Below are 21190 nucleotides of genomic sequence, written 5' to 3' on the forward strand. Positions count from 1 at the left end.
ATCCTTGTGTCTACTGGGATCTTTCTGATATTAGCATTGTTGGCTTGATGGTTAAAAGTCTGTTTACTCACCACCACCATCCAGATTTATCCTGTGGTCAGGAAGAAAATGGGTTAGTCAGGAGCTAGTTTTCTTTACCTACACCTTTTCTCTTGAGTTTCACCTACCTGCTAGAGCAATATGGGGAATTTAGCCAGTGTAGAGAATTCTTTATACTACAGACTACAGATGCTCACCAGAACTTTCAATTAGATAAGAACTGCCTTTTGAAATACACACACACACATACACACATATACATAGGGGCTTCCCTGGTGGCTCAGATGGTAAAGAATCTGCCTGCAATGCAAGAGACCTGGGTTCAATCCCTGGGTTGGGAAGATCCCTTGGAGAAGGGAATGTCAACCCACTCGAGTATTCCTGCCTGGAGAATCCCATGGACAGAGGAGCCTGGCAGGCTACCGTCCATGGGGTCACAAAGAGTCAGATATGACTGAGCAACTAACACATATCACAGCTCTCTCTCTAGACAGAAATGCTACAGAAATTAAAGAAGTCATATTCAGTGAGTATAATCACATTAAGCAATGGCTAAATAAAAGAGGTACTAAAGGCTGGTGTCTGATCACATTGGGTCTCTCCTCCCCAACTTAACATACTATGGGAAATTTCCTACAAGAAGCTGCTGAACACATAAACTACTTGATCTAAAATACTCAGAGAAAAATGTGTTACCTGGCTTATTGTTAAAATGCAACCACCTTGAGAATATTTATAGCATTGACAAAGCTACTATTAGTAGTTTCATTGGCCCTAAAAAGAATTAACTACTATTAGAAGTTTCCAAGTCTGTATTTACAGAAGGAAGCAAACAATTTATTAAGCCAACTTTTTGCTCTTGAAGCAACAGATTTCGGGAAAGATAGTTTTACAATAGAACACAGAACTCACTTCTAGTTACACTGCTATTTTTTCATAGGAGAGGCATGGCACTGTCTGTGTGAATATTATGACTCAAGCTTACTCATCTTAACTAAGAATGAATTAAATTTGTTAAGAGTAAAAACCTGAAAGAGAACGAAGATGCGTGTAATTCAAAGTTGCCATTTTTAGAATGGGGTTTTGCTCCAAAAGATTTTAAAAACATGTTTCTACAGTATTCTATTTGCACTACTTTCACTTTAGTGCTCTGGTAAGTTGGTTGCTAAATAGAAACAAGAAATGAACTCATTTTCAAAAAGAAAGTCATTTGTGATTTGACCACAGCATAAACAACATAAAGAAGGAAGAAGTAATTTTTGAGGTCCTGACTGCCAAAATATATTGAAATGTAGATACAAGTCCATGCAGAGACACTTGTATTTGTGCCCCTCCCTGTTTTCCTGGTGCAGTCACCCCGTGACAAAAATCAGGTAATTAACGACAGGGTAAGGAGCCTATTGAAAGTCTCATTATATCCAGACTGTCATTCTTTCCAGGAAAGTCCAGAAAATATAGAAGAGAATCACAAGCACTGCAGGGCACACCGTCTCTCATTCTATAAGTAGCTTTCAGGGTGATATGGCTTCACTGTTTTTCCCCACAGAAAAGATATTCTAAGAGAAAAAAAAAAAAAACCTTCCTGCATGCACAATCACAAAATCATGCAAGCCTGTGGATCATCTTTAATCACAGGCTAGAGCAGGAGTCAGCCAGCCTGTACCCAAAGAAGACAGACAATGTGAACTGAAGAAAAGAGTCTGAATGGAAGTGAAAAGAACTGAGTTTTATTCCCAGCTCTGTGATTTACCTGCATGGTCTTGGGCAAGTTACTTAATCTCCCTGGACCTCTGTCTCTTGTTCATTGTGTTTTATTTTGTTTCACGGGGAAAACAAGAGGCAATCAAAAAGCTTTTAAAAATTATGGCTAGGAAAATATTAAAGATCAAACAGACCCATTTCCAACTTCACAGATGAGGACAGTAAAGCAGAGAAGTATATCCAGCCATAGGCAATTAGATGAGAAGGGTTCTAATAGGCATTGCAGCTACAGTTTTTAAAAGTTACTTAAAATGACAAGTAATTTATGTCAAATTTTTAGGCCACATGAAAAAAAGTACATAAAAGGCAAAAAAGGTTGATAATTATCAAATTTAGGATGATAATTATCTCTTCATAGAGCCATAACAGAATAGAATCAGGAAGAGTATCAGTTGTTCTGGTAGCATTTTATTTCTCAAAATGAGTTTAGAGTACAAGAATGCTTGTTTCTCTTTATATACCATTTTTTGTCTAGAATGTTTTCTAGTAATTTTTTAAGTAACCACCAAAACATCTTTAACCAAAATCTGAGTGAAATAAATGAAACCATTTCTCTGGAAACTATTTTAAACATTCTCCTGTTGAGTTTAAAAGGTAAATATCACTATGCCCCCTAATATAAGAACACAAGAGTAAAAGAGGCTGTAAGTATATTTTCAGCTTAGTAAAATATTAAAAAAATACACACAACGGCACAAAACATAAAAGGAACTGTATTACTAGTAGCATGATTAACCCATTTAAGAATAGTGAGAGACATACGCGATAATTTGTATATGCCTAAGAAAAACATATTCAAGAGTCTCAACTGAGAGTCTTCTGTTTAATCATCAGGATTGTTTATTTGTTTTTAATGAGACAAACAGGAACTGAAACGGCTTACCAAAAGTAAGCAAAGGCCTTTCTAAACCTCAACATGGAACCTACCTGTAAAAACTAAGTGCCTCTGAAATCTCTGAAATTTTCCAACAAGAAAGTGTAGGTCATTCAGCAAAATATATTTACTGTACACTACTATAATAGCTATTTAATTGTTATCATTATGATGCAGATATATAATGGAAACAGATGTTCCTTTTTCCTTTCACCAAAGCACAAGAAAAGCATAAACTTGCTGATATTGCATGGACTACCACAGCACAATAGAGGAAAAAAGACATTAGCACATGACAATATTAGTTTTTACTACACAACTAATTGCATAAAAAGTACAACTTGAGATCATTAAATCAATATAATTTTCAGCACTACAGAAGGGAAACAAATAGATTTGTATAACCAGCCTATTTCACATCTGCAGTTGGGAAAATACTTCTGAGAGACTAAGTATATGCAAAATGCTACCACTGCTTTCAGAACACAAGGAAAAGTGTTGTTCTGTTTTCCTTGCTAATGTAACATGAATTAAAATGCTGCCTCCACAGAGAACATTTTTTAAACAGTACAAGTATAAACTGGAAGAACCTTTCCAAAAACGATTTGGCAGTTCATATCAAGACTTTTAAAAAATAGCCTATACTTTCAATCTAAGTAGTTTCTTTGCTAATAATATATTGTAACGAAATTAACCAGAGGGATGATAGTTTTATTTTAAATGCTATTCTTCATAATTTTATTTATAATCATGGAGAAGTAGAAATGTAACTAATAGTAGACCAATGGTTATGTAAATCATATATGTTGAAACATATAGTGATATAAATGACTTTAATGGTAATTTTAATTATATAAGAAAATTTTCATTGTATAACACCAACTGAAGAAAAGCAGGACAGTTTATGTCTATATCTACAATATATATATAAAATGTTTGGGGGGGAACTCTTAGAAAAACATACAAAATGTCATTTCTAACTTTTTCAAATTCTCTATTATGAGCAGATACTACCTTTTGAATCAGAAAATGGTATGTTTTTCTTTAAACAGTTAAACAATTCTATTTCCATGCTCTAATACTCTCTGTCCTTGTCCAAAGTTTCTAAAAATTCTTTGGGTCAAATATTTTTATAAATATTTATAGGTAAATGGACTTAAAGTTATGCTGACATGTTGTTTTGATCCCAAAATCTGGCATAGAAAGAAAAGTATTTGTCAGTCACATAGACATCGCATTTTTTCCTGAGTTAAACATTTTTTTTCCTCATATTAAGGAAAAGTTTTATGGGACAAACATTATGAACGCTTACTTAAAAGCTATTAATATGATGTATTTCAAGTCACAAAGTCAAGGAAATTTTTCAATTAAAAATAATTCTAAAGCATATTAAGTAGCCTATTAACTGCTCTCCCAAAATGCAAATAAAAAGTTTGCCATAAGCTTTTGTAGGATTCCTAGTTTTGGGATTCTATTTTTACAAGAAGGAGCTGATTTGTCTTAGGCTATTACTGTCTATTACTTCTAGAAGTCTTGAGGAAAGGTGGGAAGCAGCAAATTCTGGCAATCTGCCTAAAGAGAAATCAATGAAACAAATTAATCCTTCGCAGGCTGCAATGACACAGTAATCCATCATTCAGAGCTGCTTTTATATACCAAATCAGAAAGCAGAGCTGAGAGCCCTGGGGAACATCACAGACAACAACTTACACCAACACTGGGAAAATCCTGAGGAACCAGTTTATTTAAAGAGGATAGATTTCAGTTGATTGCCTATTTCATCAAATAAAGATCTTTTTTTCCCTTCACAGCGTGGGGAACCCAAGGCCTGATGACTGTATCTTCAGAATTCTGTACCATATATGCTGGCTGACATCAATAAGGGATGGGTGTTTTTAAATAATTACCATCATTAATCAGTATGAACAAATATCTGGATAGAGTAATATTACTTTTTCCATCAAATTTCTAGGTGTTAAACACATTCTCTGTTTGCAGTAGGGACCAACTGTAAATTCACCTACTAATCTATAACTTAACTGACCAATTCCTGGTAAACCGCATTTGAGGTATAAGATATATACAAATTCCTAAGTATTGTGTTGTCTAAAGGCATGAAAACTTTAATTTCATTTCTTGTGGTATAAAGTCCAACAAGCCAACCAGATTATAAATAAATAACTTGCTTTATCATGATAAATAGCTCTCTGGCTTATACTAGAAAATGAAAGATAAATATAAATGTGGTTTCTTTTTAAAAATAAACTTATAATCAATGTACAGCAATACATTTACACTAAGTGTATTTGTTTATATATACAAAAACATATGTATCTAAATTTATTTATGCCTATGGAGAAATTTATGCACCTGAGTGTGTCATCCTAGAGCAATGTATTCTGACTGAAAGTATATTCCCTAGATGAAAACTAATGACAAGAACTATAAAGTCACAATGTATTACTATTGTTAAATGCATGCATCTTTTTCCCAGTTAAATGAGAGAAGTTAATGAAAGAAAAGAATTTTCAAGAAATAAACAGAAACAAACCTGTCACAATGGTCCCTGAAATGTTAAAACCCAGAATATCTAATCATGAATCAGAAAAAAAAGGAGGGGGGGGTTAAATAAATGCTAACTAGTCGATTTCTGAGTGGCATCTTCGATTCTGAGGTCCATGGCCATATGATTGCAATTCCTGGACCTGCTGATGCATTTTTAATTCAATGCATGGATCTAGTATTTATTGATTTAATAAGGTTAGAGGTATTACATTGTTGCTGCTACTGATGAACTGTCAGCAATTTAATCTAGTGAAATCTAACAGAGGAATATACATTTTAGGGAAGGGAGTGGGTGGGGGAAGGGAGAGAGGGATAGGGGAGGCAATAGCTATGTAAATGTCATCCCTTCAATACCCATGATGGTGACAAGACCAAAGCCGCTTCTCTCTCACACTGATTTCGGCTCCAGATATTTACCAACGATGTTGGCCACCAGCTAGCTGAGGTCACAATGAAGAGACTGCAACAAAGTCTTGCAGGTAAACCTTCAATATTAGGGAAAGCAAGGACTTATCTCCCACAGCCACCCTCTGGTCTCTCCTCAAAGGTTTTGAGATGCCTACAAGCACACACATGCACTCACCCCCAATGACCTGAACCTTTACCTTCTCACCTCAGGGTTTAAAGAAGCCCTTCAGCAGTTTTCTTTTTGGCCCCTAACATTGTCCAGGGCATCATTAGCATGCAGGCAGACAGAAAAGAAAGGGGACAATTTACTTTCTCAAAAGCAATTCTGCCAAAAACACAACCAAAAGAGAGAGGCTTTACAGGGTATGTCAAAAGATGGAGATACTATAGGATACAGAATCAGAGAGGAGGAGAAAAATCCACCAAAGCTGCTGAAACAGACACTTGGGGAATATTAAAAAGCTTTTTGCATTGCTCCGCTACCCTGCTTGTGGGCTTCTTTCCCCAACCTGGACACCTGGGAAGCGTGTTGTGCTCCAGCTTTTCCCCGACTTTGAAGAAATGGATAATCTAAGGAGCAGTACTGCTGCTGGGGTCAGTAAAACTATGCTAATTGGTGAACCTAATTGCTTCAAGCAGTCCTGCCTCCAAACAGGGAGAGCACAGTTGATGGAGTCGGTCTGTTCCTAATAAAATGAAGAAGCACTGAATTAAATTCCCAAGGAAGGCACTATAAAAGTTTCCACAGTGTAACCAAATGACTTCACCTATGCTATTACCCCTAAGATGACATCTTTGAAAGAAAGCAGACCCCAGTCAGGCTCCATATTCATAAATTGGCTGAGTTTTAGGCCAGTGAATCTGGATTGATTTAAAAAGGCTTTTTCATCCTTCCAATCAAATGAAGTCATTGTTAATTAGATGCTTTCTGTTAACAATGTCACTCTTCTCCGCATTACCTGCTCACACTTGCAGCGCCTCTAGTACAACATCTGGACTTTTCCTCCCCCACCCCACCCCGGTCCCCCATCCGTCCAGCAAGTTCGGCTCCAGGGTGGTGGTGGTATTTCCTTTTCTCCATCCCTGTCTGAAGGACGATCCTCTTCAGTGTACCAGAGGCGAGATACACAGCAACTCTGTAGATTGAGAGATGATAAAACCACCTCTGGGAACACTCCCCAGATACAGGGCTTCCAAAAAAATCATTTTTAATTAACTACGCAGCAGTTTCTCTGTGCTGTTTCCCGCCTTGTGGACGGATGTTTTCCACGCTGCCGAAGGCCACAACGTAAACTCCCAGTGACTGTCCAACTTCTTAAAATCAAGCTCCCCCTTACACTAGAAACTGGGGTTTGAGGTCTCCCTGCCTTGCCCCCCAGGGCCTTGCTCCCTATCCCCTTGTCTCTACACCCAACACCTGAAGAGGACCAGCGGGCCGAGACGGGCAACCTGTGGAGCCCAGGGCGCTCCAGGCCCAAGAAAGGAGAGAAGCGGGAAGCGCAGGGAGTTAGCCTCGCAGAAGGCGCCTCGCTCGACGGTGGGTCTCCCTCAGAACCTTACAAGGCTGGACGGAGGCCGGCTCCCTCCCTCCGGGTCCATTCCGGAGAGGCTGGCGGCGCGAAACCGAGGGGGCACCCGCCAGAGCCCGACGGAGGGCGCGCGCTTGGGATTCGGGGAGCGTGCGCCACCCCCCGGTCGGGCCTGGCTTCCTTCCTGAACCTTCCCCGCCGCGCGGGCCCGGGGCCTCGGTCGCTCCGGCCCGCCCGCGAGGTGTGGGGGGGCCTTCGGCGCCCGCGAAGGCGCGGCTCCAGCGCTCGGAGGAGGGCCCGACGCGGCCCACCCCGGCGCGGCCCGGGCCCCTCGGCCTCGCGGGGTACCCCCGGCTCGCGTCGAGCGCCCGGCCACCCCACCCCGCGAGCGGGCCTTTGTGCCCGGATGTGGGCCTCGCTTCCGGGAAGGCCTCCCCTCACCCCACCCCCACCCCCACCTCGGGCCCCGCTCCGACCCGAGAGCCCGGGCCTCAAGGGAAGGAACCCGAGGGGGGGGGCCTGAAGGGAAAATGGGTGGGGAGGAATCCGAGGGAGGGGGCCTGAAGGGAAAATGGGTGGGGAGGAATCCGAAGAGGGGGCCTGAAGGGAAAATGGGTGGGGAGGAATCCGATGGGCGGGCCTGAAGGGGAAATGGGTGCGCAGAGCGCAGAATTCGTTCTCCGGGGACGCCCCTGTGGGAATGAGGAATGTGAGGAGGCAGGGGCAGTGAGGGCCCTAGACGGCCGTGAGGACGCCGCGGGCTTCCGGTAGGGGCCTCCCTCCCAAGAGGCTCCACTCGGCGTCGGCAGCGCCGAGGGCCACGCTTGATCCGAGGGCCTCGGCCGACGAAGGGGCCGCCGCCATCACTTTAGAATCCCCGGCGGGTCCCGGAAGGCTAGAAGCGAGAGAGAGGCCTTCGGGGACCCGCCGCCAGGTCACACACTTCACCCCGGTGCAAGGAGGTCCTGAGCGGGAGTCGCCTAACTACTGGGACACAGACCTCGATCTGGGACTCTGGGTCCCTGAGGCAGGCGCTTGGGGGCCAGACGGCCTTGGGTGGGGGGGCTCCCGACGGCCTTGGAGACCGCGGCCTGGCAGTCCTCCCCGCCTGGGGCTGCGGAGGGTGGGGGTCAGAGGGGCTCCACGGTTAGGCCACCGTGAGTCCCGAATTCCTAGACCTCACAGACGGCAGAACCACAGCAGATGAGATTAGACAGTGACGGTGGAAAGACAGAAGCACCCCCCACCCCGAGACAGGCACACTCTGCGAGCGGGGACACTTCACCGCCCTTCTTCGAATCTTTTACCTCAGCGCTTTGCCCTCTGACAACGCCCGCCCGCTCCGCGAGACGGTTCAGGGAAAGGAACTTTCCCCGGGACTCTTTACTCCTGTTACGTCTGCTTTGGGAGGAAGTCCGACAAATAATAGCAGCAGCTGAAACACCTGCGATCTCTCAATACCATTAAAAAAAAAAAAGGACGGTGACTGGAGTCATTTCTCCTTCCGCTTCCAGAGGGAGCTCAAACCTGAAGCCTCAAGGTTATCCCTAAGTGTGAAACAGGATGCTCGCCAAACCGACTGGGAACACCGCCGCCCCGCACCTGGGCGGGGGTGGGGGGGGGGTCCCCTTTGCCAACAGAAGCGACGACCCGATTGTTCTCCTTCTCGTGTAAACACACGAGAACCTAAATTTTGTGTGTGAACCTAAATTGGGGGCTTGTGCAGTGTAACACCCTCCTCTGACCCTCTGGAGACTAAACTAGAACTGAGCCAAGGGAGACGGGGTGAAGGGGAAGGGAAGGTGCCCTGGAGAGAGTGGCTGGCGGAAGTCTGAGTGGGTGGTTGCGCAAGGGCGGCGGGACCCAGGTGAGCGCGGGTGAATCGCAGAACCGCCGGCCACGGGGCTCTGGGCAGACCCCGCAGAATCTGGCCACGTGCTGGGGCTGTTGTACTCTTAACTCTGCCTTTACACACACACACACACACACACACACACACACACACACACACACACACACACACACACACACACACACACACACACACACACACACACACACACACACACACACACACACACACACACACACACACACACACACACACACACACACACACACACACACACACACACACACACACACACACACACACACACACACACACACACACACACACCCCGACGCGTGCATCTCTCTCTCCGGGTGCTGAGATCCCTCCGAGGTTGTCCAGGCATGGGAACCCCGCGGGTGTCCGTCTGGCGGGGTAGCTGCAGCCAGGGAGGGAGGGCAGACGAAGGCGCCCGTCTCGGTGGGCACCCAGCCCCGCGCAGGGTAAGGACTGATCGAGGGGCCGCGCCCGGGGAGGGGCGGCGTCCTCCGTGGCCCAGGCCTCTCCTCCTCGCCACTAGGTCGGGTCACCTGTCATCCCGAGCTTGCCGGGTGCTCGCCACACTTCGCTCTCCGCGGCCATGCGACAACACCCTGCCAGCCGAAGCTGCGCGCCCTGGTGGTTCCCGGGTGCCCCAGCCCAGAGAGCCAGGGCTCACCCCTCACCGCAAGCCTCTAGATACAAACAGCACTGGCGTCGCTCTTCCTGCCTCCAGATCCGGGTCTTATCCTCCCAGCGGGCAATGACTCGCCGGTTTTTGGGGGGTGGTTGTTGTTTCTTTTAAAAGTATATTAAAGGATCATTGGCGTCTCCCTGTCAAGGCATTACGCCTTCACCCCCCAAGCAATTAACCACACCTCAGAGGGCTGCTATTAAGAGCTAAATTGAGCTGCAAAACCAGGTATCCCGTTTCGGGCAGATGTCATCTCCCGCGAAGATAAGCGGCGGGCGGGCCGGACCCGCAGCTTCCGCAGCCGCCGGAGCCGCACTGGACCAGGCTAAGCACTCTGGGTTGCGGGGGCTGGAAGGGAGGTCCCCGCCGGACCTGGCGCTGGCGCTCCAGGAGCCGCGGGGGACGGGGAGGGCTCTAGCTCTCGGACCTCAATCGCTGAGCGGTCAAGGGGAAGTGTCTCCCGAGTTACGCCAGGGAAAACGCCAAGAACGAGCCGTGCGTCTTTACGCAGAAAAGTAGAGTGCAGAGTGTGAGCGAAGCCCCAGCTCCGCGGCCAGAGACCCGGAACGGGGACAGCGGAGGTGTGGCAAGAGGGCAAAGTAGTGACTTTGGCTGGCAGCTCTCCACCGGCACACCCCACTTCCTCTTCCCGCCACTCCAGCCTTCTTCCTCCCTGGTGGCAGGCCCCCAGGACCCCTTGTGGAGGAAGGCGCGGTGCTATGGAGATGCTAGAGCTGGAGCTAGGGAATCCTGGACGAAAAGGTGGCGTTTAGGACAAAGGAGGTGCACTAGAGAGCGCCCGCCGTGATGTGTCTTTCCACTCTTCCTCACCCCAGTCACTCCTGGGGACTTGGAACACGGCTGTCCTGTCGCACACGGCTGGGAGACCCTGGAGGGCGGAGGAAAGGGGGGGGCGAGCAAGGGGACGTGGCCCTCGCTACAGTTACAGGGCCTTCCTCCCGATAGTGGGCACAATAAATTTAGCCAAGGCTAGAGGAGATTAATTTCCTAGCATAATCCAATTAAAAGATTTCTAAAGTAATCTTTTGCGAAAATGGAAAAAAAAAAAAGTGCGTAGCTAAAGAGGGGGCTGCTTTTGATGACAGTGATTTATCGCCTCGGCACAGCGGGCGCTGGCCTCTCTCTTTCCTGCACGCGATTTGACCAGGGCCTCCCGTCGGTGCCTCCAATCCAAACCTTAGCCTTTCTGAAAGACAGCCATCCATCACGCCAACCTGGGCAGGAGAAACAAGTGCAAGGGACTGGGGTTGCTTACAAGCACCATAGACTTTTTAAAGTGCTATTAGATTTATGATCTCTTTTTCGACGCCCATCCAGAGTAATTAGCACATATGTTCTAAATAGATGATAGTTTTGTGAGCAATAAAGCAATTACCCATCGTTGGAGCTGACAGTTCCTCCAACTAAACTCCAACCAGCAGCTAATTGGAAAAGTCATTTCAGCTCCATTGTCTGCAATTAGTCCTGCTAAACTACTACACCCCAACTAGCTGGTTTGAGGTTAATTTATTCAGTGTTGTATTTGCACGGACGAACCATTGCTACGAAGCCTTTTGCCCCCACCAGACTTCGCACTGGGACTAGAGGAGCAGGTGGGAGTGATGTTTGGGGGTCAGGATGGTTCCCAGGGGAGGAAGCGCCTGGCCGGGCCTCAGCTTCAAGGTCAGTGTCCAGCGCACTAAGCGCTGCCGCCGACAGAGAAAGCCATTGTTTCTCCTGCTGGGCAGTAACTGAAAGAAACTGCTCAGTTCTCAGTTTGTGCTACCAAAAGCTGAATGTTAAAAAAAAAAAAAAAATCAGCATAGAGGAGGTGACTGGGTTCTGAGGACACAGCTTTCCTGCTCTACACCCAGCTGTGACCCTGGGCCACCTAACTGTCCCTAAAGGATAAAAGTAGACTCAGACTCCAAAACAGCAAAACCCCGAGCTCTCTTCCAAGTCGGGGGAGAGGGATCTTTCAATTCTTTCAATTCTCGGAGTGGTTGGTGAAAGAAAAGACTGGAAAGGTCAGGCAGACTAGAAAGCCCTGCTTCTGCCTTCAGCCTCTCTGAGTGCAAAGTCCCCTTGAAACTGGTGGATTTACATGAATTCCTTTCTTCGCTTTTTCTTTTTCTTTTCCTTTCTCTCTTTCCTTCTTTCCTTACCTTTTTTCTTCTTTCCTTTCTAAAGTTAAGCCCAACAGGTCCAAGATTTGTGCACAGTGAGTGGAAAAAATGTGTTAAACGTCGGTTTGACGCCCCACCGGAGCTTCCAAATATCCAGCGGCTGGGATTCTTCTACTTAATTTAATCTTTATTGGACAGGGCAGCTCCTACGCTCCTATTCACCAGGAAACCCCGGGAAACGGATCCGTTGGGGTTCAGAACTGAGGGCGGGAAGAAGAGGAGTTAAAGAGGGATTAATCCTCTCCCACCCAACCTCGAACTTTGGAACTGCGATCTCCGCTAGGCTGGGATTAGGGGAGGGGGCCCAAGGTCCCAGCCATGACAGCCAAGGGTCTCTGCAGTCTGGAGCAGGGGGCGGGGAGGCTGCCAGGCTGGATGGGAACTTGTAGCCCTGGTAACCGAGTATTCCCTTAAAGGAATTTACATTCTTGGAGCAATGCGAATTTTACTTAGAAGAATATGGGATTGGGGGTGGGAGCCAGAACGGTTTCTTAGGAAGTAAAGCCCAGTGCCTTCAGCCCTAGAAATCAAATGTCCTTTTTTTGATAGCCATTCATACCTAACAACCTGAGACTGTTTCTCCTTTATAAAGGACATGTAACAATGGCTAAGAAGACAATTTAAATAGTATTGTAGTCAACATATGAGACTTACTATAGCAATTCTCATTTCAAAACAAATTATAATCAGTTACTCAGCTTCAAAGATTTGGAAATATCTATAGCAAAAAAACAAACAAACAAACTTTTAAACTACCTAATGTCAGGCTCTTGTCTTCCAGTTATTTTTGTTTTAGCCAATTTAATTCCAATAAAAACCAAAAAAAACAAAAAAATACTGGGGAGAAATTGAAAGTAATGGTCTCATTTTACCCCATCACTTCCCACCTGTCATACACTCTCTACCCTCTAAAGAGAAATTCTCCTGTCAGTGTGGCTTCTAGTTGAAAGTGGAAAGGAAATAAGATATCTTCACTAAAAGACTGTTCATCGTGTTCTCAATTACTTGCTCTTTTTTTCAGGACTTAAATATTACATCCTAGAGAGTGGGGGGGGGAGCTGAAAAAAGAGTCAGCTGACACTATCACCTGGACTTGGTAGAGAATCCTAATGTGTGTATGCATACTTATGTGTAATGGAAAAAAAAAAAACACCCAAATCCAGAATGTGTGGGACACATTTACATAAACATTCTTACACCTCCAAAAATCTCTAAGCACATGTGTACAGAGATGTAGTCCTATGCAAGCTCAGCTAGCTGTCTACACACATGTATTCACTCCTGGAGTAAAGGCATTTTCATTGCTCCCCATAGTTTCTTTCCATTAAGGGCGATTAGATGATGTCTATTCAAAGTTGCTGATCCAGAGAGAAAATAAGAGTAGATAAAAGGAGATTTCAAGTGACCTCCTCGTCCCTTTCACACCAACCTGAGCCCTAGAATAGCCAAGGATCAACCAACACAAAAGCCCTGTCCTTTCTCTTTTCAGCTTCAGAAGATTTCATGCAAATGGTTAACAATAAAACATACAACTATCACCGAGTTTGTTAGATCACGCATTGGGAATACTTTATTAACTCCTCCCACAGATGGGCTAGGTTTATTATCCACTTCTGAAGTGGGTAAATAAAATACACATAGCAAAACAGGACATAATTATTTACTGCTCCATGTGCTTTGTATCAGTGGTGTACTATGCTGGTTGCTTTTTCAGTTGAACTTTACCTAAAGCCCCTCTCCCCCACTAATGGAGGACACTGTAATAAACATATCTTTCCACTGACAGTTTAGAGAGAAATGTTAGGTTTTTATTTACATCAAACTTCTGATGGGTAAAACAGGATTGCAGCATGACCATAGTTACCGACAGATCTGCTGGCTCTGTGAGCCAATACTTTTCCACTACTTTGGTTTACTTTATAGGCAGTGAAGAAAGTGGCATTGAAGACTTAAACACTTAAACATATTCCAGCAGCTTTTAATCAGTGTATGTCCAACTGAGATCTACTTCTGATGGGCTAATCCTGGAGTAAAAGAAATAGATGTAATAGAAGTATTACAGAGTGTAGTTAATTGTATTGTCAAGGTACTCTAACTAGTTTCAAACTTATTTCAAACTTGAACTTTTCTTCCAAAGCCAAGTCATCTTCCCTAGGAAGAAGAGCCACTCAGTTATTCTTCACTCAAGCCAGACATTTAAAGTAAAGAAATACATTTCCCAACACAAAGTCTCCAGTTCTTAATTTTTGCGTAAATGCATTCACATAGCTAAGGCTTGATTTTTACAAAAAGTAAATATTTGTCGCTGGCTTCACTGGCGCGGGCGCGCTAGGAACTGTCGTCACTTTTCCTCCTACAAAAGGCTTGATTTGCATCCAAAGGTCAGCACTTGCTCTCCGGCCATTTTCCTGAGGCTACTCCTGGGCCCTCTAACTGGGCGCCCAAGCCAAAAAACGGGAAGTGCTTCCCTTATCTCTCTTTTCCAAAACACATGCTATAACTGGCCAGTTTGTGATAGAAAACTAAACTGCTTTTTAAGGTAAAGCACTTTTGTCTGGGCATTTCGACCCAAAGGTGACCCGGCCATACCAGTATCCTAGTGAGTGCAGAAGCCTGCTGGATCCTTGGTTCAACTACGGAGGCAGGCTGAGAGCAGGCAGTCCATCAGAAGTCTGATTCCCAACTTGGCCTTTCCACCCTTGTTTTCACATTGACAAAGGCAGACCTTTTTACAGCTGGACAGCCACAATACAGACTGAGTTCGGTCTTGCAAGAAGGGGTGGTTTCTGACACAGGCAAGGCTTTTGTTTGTTTGTTTGGGATTTTGTTTTTAAAACAATCACAAAACATTAGGCAGGCATTGCTATGCCTCTCTTCACCCTTTTCTTCAAAAGATCTATGCAAGATCATTCTAAATACATCTTCTTCAACTTCATTTTTCACAGCCTTAATCTCATACCAAGGGAGACTAATTGATTCGGCACCTTTAAAATCAGCTCTTTGGGAAAGGTCTGCAATAAGATCAGAAGAACTGACCTTTCTCCCAACGATTGCAGGCATGTTCATTTCTCCAGATGGGCCTGATAAAACAGGGTTATTGCTGTTCTATGGTTTCTCAAAACAGAAGAGTACCATTTGTAATGATTTAGGGGATAGGGAACAGATAGAGGAGAGAATTTTCTACACATATCTGGTCATTTGTAGGGGCTCTTGAACTAGATTGAAAAAACGTTTTTACAAGGCCACCTTTTTTTTTTTTTCAGTGTGATTTAACAAAAACCAAAACAAACAATCCGTTGAGTTTGGGGAAAGCAAAATACTAATATCAAAGAGGTCACGGGATTAGTGAAGAATGATTCCAGCCTTAGTGGAAAGAAAGATAGTGGGGAGAGGGGTTGTTGATCAACTAGAAAATCTGCATGGATCTGGACTCGGGCCTGGAATGCAAGTCATGCTGTATGTGAAACCACTGCTTCTTTCCTTCTCCCATCAGGTCACAACTGTTTATTTGCTGTTATGCTAGAAGAGAGCAAGTGTTGTGTGGAAGGTGTTTAAAAAGTGAGTAAGTCTGAGCTCTGATACTAGCAATCCACAAGAGGTATAATAAGCCTGATCTCTCTCCCCAAAACGGAGGGGTACCTTCTCATGTCCCTTGGGGAGACACACTGGAGACTCTGTGCATTGAACTAGACCATGAGGACCAGGAGGACTGAGGAAGGCTTTAGAAGGGAGGCCTGGGAGTCCAGGCTCTGGTGAGGCATCTCCTGTCTACAGGGGCCTCATCAGGACAGAGACCTTGGAGAGGGCTGACTATATATGGCCACGACGCTGGCCTTCTCAAGGAGGGTGCTGAGACAAGGGCCACAGTGGGTCTGGATCCAGGGGCCAAGTCCACGCTTGGACTCAACTTAGAGGCCACCCCTCCCCCCCACCTCAAACAAGAGCTTGGTGGAGAAGGGAGGGAGAGAGACCTTGGAAAGTGGCTGAGTGGAAGAAAGATCGAAATTCCAAATGCTTTTTTGCCCTTGCAGCTGGGCGTGCCTGAAAATCCCGTGGGTGGATTTTCACACTTTGAGGACCCACCTGCTCCCGCAAAATATGATCATTTTTCTCTTAAGTGCCCTCCCCAACAACAGATACCATTATCTCCTGGTTGAGTGTGGGGCGCATCCAGCCTCAGGACCAGAGTGCCAAATTGCACTAGGAACAAACTCCAGCCTCGCAGAGACAAAGCCTAAGCTCCCCCAGAACCTGAGCTGGGGGTGGGGTGTTGAGCCCGAGTGGAGGCGCTCTGCGGGCGCGCAAAGGCGCTCGGAGAACGACAGGGTCCAGAAGAGAAACGAAGCCTAAAGTGCCGCTTGGGCTGGAGTCCAAGAAGGGGAAAAGTCTCGGACTTCTAGAGTCCAAAAAGGGGAAAGCGCCTCTTCTCGAAAAGCTTCGGTTTCTTCTTGCCCCCTCTCACGAAAGCAAGTTGGCGCATATGCCCTACAGGAGCGGGATCTGTGCCCCTGCTTTGAAAACCCGAGGGTTTCCACGGCTCAGAGCACCATCTCCAACAGCCGCCCGCCCCCCTTTCTGTAACTGAGGTCGGGGGCGGGGGGGCGGCCGCACCCCTCCCTCTCTTCCTTCCGGAGAAGCAGGAGGCTTCGCCTGAAGCCACTTGAGGTCTCCACTTCTTTCCCAGCCCCCCGGGGTACGCCGGATCCCCCGGGGCCTCTCCCAAGTTTGGAAGCTCAGGGTAGGGAGGGCGGCAGGAAGAAGCCCCTTAGAGAGGGTGAGTGGGCCCCCACGGCTTTTGGGGAGCCGCCGCTCGTCCTCCGGCCCCGCCTTAGCCCCGAGCCCGCCCCGCCAAGCCAAGGCCAAGGCAGCTCGGCGGGCTCCTTCCCGCGCCCACCCAGCCCTCGGGCGCGGCCCCCGGCGTTGGCTGCCCCCGCCCCTCGCGCCCGCCCCGCGCGCCCTCTGACGCAAACGCGCGCCCCTGCCTTGTGAGGAGGAGAGCTCGCCTGTCGGTTTTAATTGCGGCTCTTCCTTTCATGCACAGGGGCTCCGTCCTCACCCCTGGGAGAGGTGACCCCTCCCCGCCCCCGCCTCCGGCCCCGGCCCAGTCCCCCGGCTGCTGGGCTGGCTACAGATCTCGGGCTCTCTTGCCGCCGCCGCCGCGGGTTCTCCGCTGGGGAGAGCGGCTTGGGGGTCCCTCTTAATCCGCTGAAGCTCTCACCCACATCAAACAGGCAGCCATCGATCGCGTTACATTAGGGGGATCCCGTTGCAAACGGCGTCCGCAGGTGGGCGGCAGGAGCCAAGCTCACCCGGGCCTGGCTGCAGCCGGGCAAGGCGCGGTCTACGCGCCGACTCCACCGCGGCTCCGGCTTGGCACCCGCCAAGGGGGGTTGGGGGTTGGGGGACGGCGGCGCGGGTTGCCCAACCTGTGGACCCTCCGCCGGCCTCTCTCCCCACCCAAGGCTGGAGGCTCCGCAGCCTCTTCCCGCCGGTGGGGGAGGAGGGTGGCGAATGGGGATGGGGGGGGCGATCAGTTTTGAATCTGGACCGATGCTCGGTGGGGCGCAATCCTCAGCTCCAGGGCGGCGCCGCGGGCCGCGATCCCTGTTCTCCATGCCGCCGCGGGACAGAGGCTCGGGGGAGGGCGGTTCCGGAGCAGGGCCCCACGGAAAGTTCTTCTCGACCCTCCCCGGCTGGCTAGACCGAGGGGTTCCCCCTCCAGGCCTGCGGAACCCCTGCGAGCAATCGCTGCCTCCCGGCCTGTCCGCGTTGCAACAACCACCCCGAGTTCAAAAGAAACGATAATCATCGCGTTACTTGCCTGGTGGGGCAGACGGGCCGGCTCTGGCTTCTGGCTCCCAAGACTTCCGGTCCAGGGTCCGAGGGCGGCCGGGCCCGAGAGCCGGGCGTCCAGGCGAGGGGAGCCTCCGGTTCCCTGGAGTTCGCTTCGCGCTGCCTCTTGCACTCGCTCCGTCTCTCTCCAAGTTCTCTTTTCCTTCTCCCGGTCTCCCTCTCTCTGCCTGCTTCCTCTGCCCTCGACTGCCTGCCTTTGTACTCTATGAGTAGGAACATTTAGAATTCTTATGAGAAAACTCGTTCTTTTGCTTCCTTCTTTCCTTCTTTTTTTTTCTCTTTCCTTCCTTCCTTTTTTTTTTTTTTTTTTCTGTTCTTTTAATCGTGTTCTCCTTTCACCTTTTAACTGACCAGGAGACTTGGGCGCGATTATCTGGGGAGACGTGAAAGGGCAAGGACCCCTCTCCTGCCCCCCGTAGCCTCCCCTACAGCGTACAATGGGGCTGCTGCTTGCAGAGTGCATGGACTGTGTCCCTGCATTATTCGAACTGGAGGGGCTGCAGGGCGGGAGGTGGAGGGGCAAGACACGGAAAAGCCTTTATTCTGCTCTTTCGCATCGCCGCTCGTCACTAAGCGGTCGCCGGGTTCCTGACTCTCAGTAGGATTGGAGGGAGACCGGGAAGCGCAAAACGCACCCCGAAGGCGTAGCGCTTCCCCCAAACCCCCTCCCTGGTGACATTTAAAGGGAGAACGAGTATTAAAGCACACAAACCCTACCTCCGGCAATAACAGCGTGGCCTTTTTTTTAACTCCCACCTTCACCTGAGGGCGTGTGGAGGCTCGGGGGTGCTGGAGCTGAGACAAACTTTGACGCTCTCCGGAGTCGAGGGGCGGCGGGCAGGCGCGCAGCTCCGCACCCCCCGGCGGCGGCGGGAGGCGGCTTTGTCACTCGGCGCCGCTGCGCGCCCGCCTGAGCCTGCCTAGGGGAGCGATCGCAGAACGAGGAGGTGGGGGGGGGGGGGAAGATGCGAGTGTGCGATTGGAGAATATGTAACTAATAGAAGTATCATTTTCCCTCAGTACGATCTTTCAAGGAAGAAGGAGGAGGAAAAAAAAAAATCCATTGAAAGAATTTTCAAAGTGCTGTGTCTTGGTTTGCAGAAAAGGCACAGGGCTGCGTGCCGGGTGGAGGAGGCGGGGAGGAGGAGGAGGAGGAGGGGACCCGACCGCGCGTCTCCCGGACGCGGCTCCCGTCCGCTAGGTGGCAGCCGGAGCCAGCGATTCCTGCAGGCCTCGCGGCGGGACCCGCTCCTCCCGCCCGGGCCTCCTCCGGCGACCAATCGCCTTTGGGAACTGGGGGTCTCTCCCCTCTCTTTCCCTCTTTCTGTCTCTCTCTGCCCCCTCCCTCTTCCCCTATCTCTCTTTCTCCCCGTCCTTTCTTCCCTCTCTCCCCCATCTCTTTCTCCTACCTTCCTCCTCCCCACCTCCCATCCCCATCTGCATCCCTTCTCTCTTACCCCTTTCCCCCTTTTCCTGGGACTCGGCCTCGGCCCGCACTGACCGAACCCCCTCCCCGCAGCAATTTGAGAACTTACTACTCTTTTTTATTAACAATTATTGGAGCGTTCTTTGGAGGTTAGAACAGCCTGAGGATATCAAAAAAGGGAAGGAAAAAAAGAAGGAAATATCGGGGGGGTATTTCAAACATCACCTTTGGGATGAAGAGAAACTATTGATTCGGATTAATTTGGGGGGCAATTTCTGCGAATTCCAGAAGTGCGTTTTGTCATAATTGAACCTTTCATTTTAAAACCAAAATTTACGTTGGACCAAGGAAAAAAAAAAACAGGGAGTCCCTACTTTGTTTCTTAAAGGAATAGAAAATGAGCAGAATCCACTCTAGGGCTGTGCTTATATGTGAAAAAACAAAACAATACAAACCCAGGATATTTCAGAAATCGTTAGGACGGTAAGAGTTTTAATTCCCATTTAAAAATTTCCAAACATTTCCAATGATCGTCTTCATGCTCATAAAAGCTAAATTTAAAAACTTTTCAGAAGAAAACAAAATAATGTCTGATTCTCTTTTTTTTACCCCTTGCAAGGCATTCTTCCCCTCGCCATCCCTTCCCCCTCTGGTGTTGGTGTATGTGTGTGCGTGCGTGTGCGTGTGTGTGTGTGACCATAGACGACCCATACTAATCAGGTCTCACAGTAAATAGCAGCGCAGGGCGATCTCAATGTAAATTGCGCTTGTCAGAAGCACACACCCCCCCCCCTCCACTTTCTTTCCTCCTCCCCTCGCCATCCCCGTCAGTAGGTAGCTGAGAGGGAGGGGAAGGAAAAAAAAAGAAAGAAAGAAAAAGAGGAGGGGGGAGGGGCTCTCCAACCAATGGCGTGCGGGAGGCTTGGCTAACCTTAGCCTCCCATTTTCTCTCCCCCCGATTCAGGGCTCTGACCAGTCAGTCGCCTTTGATTATCAGTTGCCAGCAGCCCTTCTCTTGGCTCCTTGACACGAGCTCCATATAAGGCAGCGATCTCCATAGAAACGTGTCAGTTTCAATAGTAGTGTCAAAGTTCACTATATACAGACATTCGCACAGATCCCCCTTTCGGAAACACTGCTCTGCGAGTCCTCCCGTTTAAACGCATTCAATTTTGGGGTCTCTCTCTCTTCTCTCTCTCTCTCTCTCTCTCCTCTCTCTCTCTCCTCCGCCTCTCTCTCTCTCTCAATCTTTCTCTCTCCTCTCTCCCCTTTCTCTTTTCTTACATATTCTATTAGTTGTTTCCCCCGTATTCTTCTTTCTCTCCTTTTTCTCCCTCCTCCTTGTCTGTTTTACTCCATTCCTGCAGAAGAGTGAGGGCTAAACTTAAAAAAAAAAAAAAAAAAAAAGAGGAGGAGGAGGCACCCCCTTCGTATTCTTCTTATCGTTATTTTATACATATATGATTTTTTTTTGGAGGGAGGGTGTTGGTTCCCGGCTGAAGAGCACTTATTTAAAATACTAAAAAAAGAACATTTTTGGGCGATCTCCAGGGTTTTTTTAACTAGCTCTGTGTGTTATAGCAGAAGAAGCAGAAGAAGGAGCAAGAAAGAGGAAAAGAAGAGGATTATTTATTCGACCTACTTTGGATGTCTCTCTCGCTTTTTTTTTTTTGCGCAATTCTTTTTCTTCTGATTTTGATTTTTTCTGTTCCGCTGTGAATTCGTCGCCGGCGTGAATTATCTTGTGTTTTTCTCCCCCTCCGTCACCTCCCGAAAGAAGAAGGCAGTGAGAGCCCGGCGCCACCGGTACAACAAAAAGAGCAAAGTGTGTGATCCTCCTCGCTGGCTGCCTCCCGCTCTCCAGCGCTGCCTTCCTGAATGGCTGGCTGCGTCCGGCCCTGGACCTGGCCGCCCGACACCAGCGCGCCCTGATCGCCGCCGGCCGCCTCGCCTCGCGCCGGGCTTGGGCTCACCGCGCTCCCTTC

At 48.1% G+C, this 21190-nt stretch overlaps 1 protein-coding gene across 1 annotated transcript in view; it reads right to left on the reverse strand.

Moving 5' to 3' along the window:
* Positions 1–21190, reverse strand: part of LOC145510938 (uncharacterized) — a 157108-nt gene that overhangs the window by 135436 nt on the left and 482 nt on the right. The window contains exons 2-3 of the mRNA XM_081503113.1: positions 20848–21167; positions 17748–17982 (exon numbers count right to left, since the gene is read on the reverse strand). Coding sequence (XP_081359239.1) covers positions 17748–17982; positions 20848–21167 — 555 coding nt within the window. The remainder of the gene's footprint in view (positions 1–17747; positions 17983–20847; positions 21168–21190) is intronic.

The sequence above is a fragment of the Giraffa tippelskirchi genome, chromosome 6, assembly GCF_054371585.1.
Source record: "Giraffa tippelskirchi isolate mGirTip1 chromosome 6, T2T-mGirTip1v1.2.pri, whole genome shotgun sequence".
NCBI lineage: Eukaryota > Metazoa > Chordata > Mammalia > Artiodactyla > Giraffidae > Giraffa > Giraffa tippelskirchi.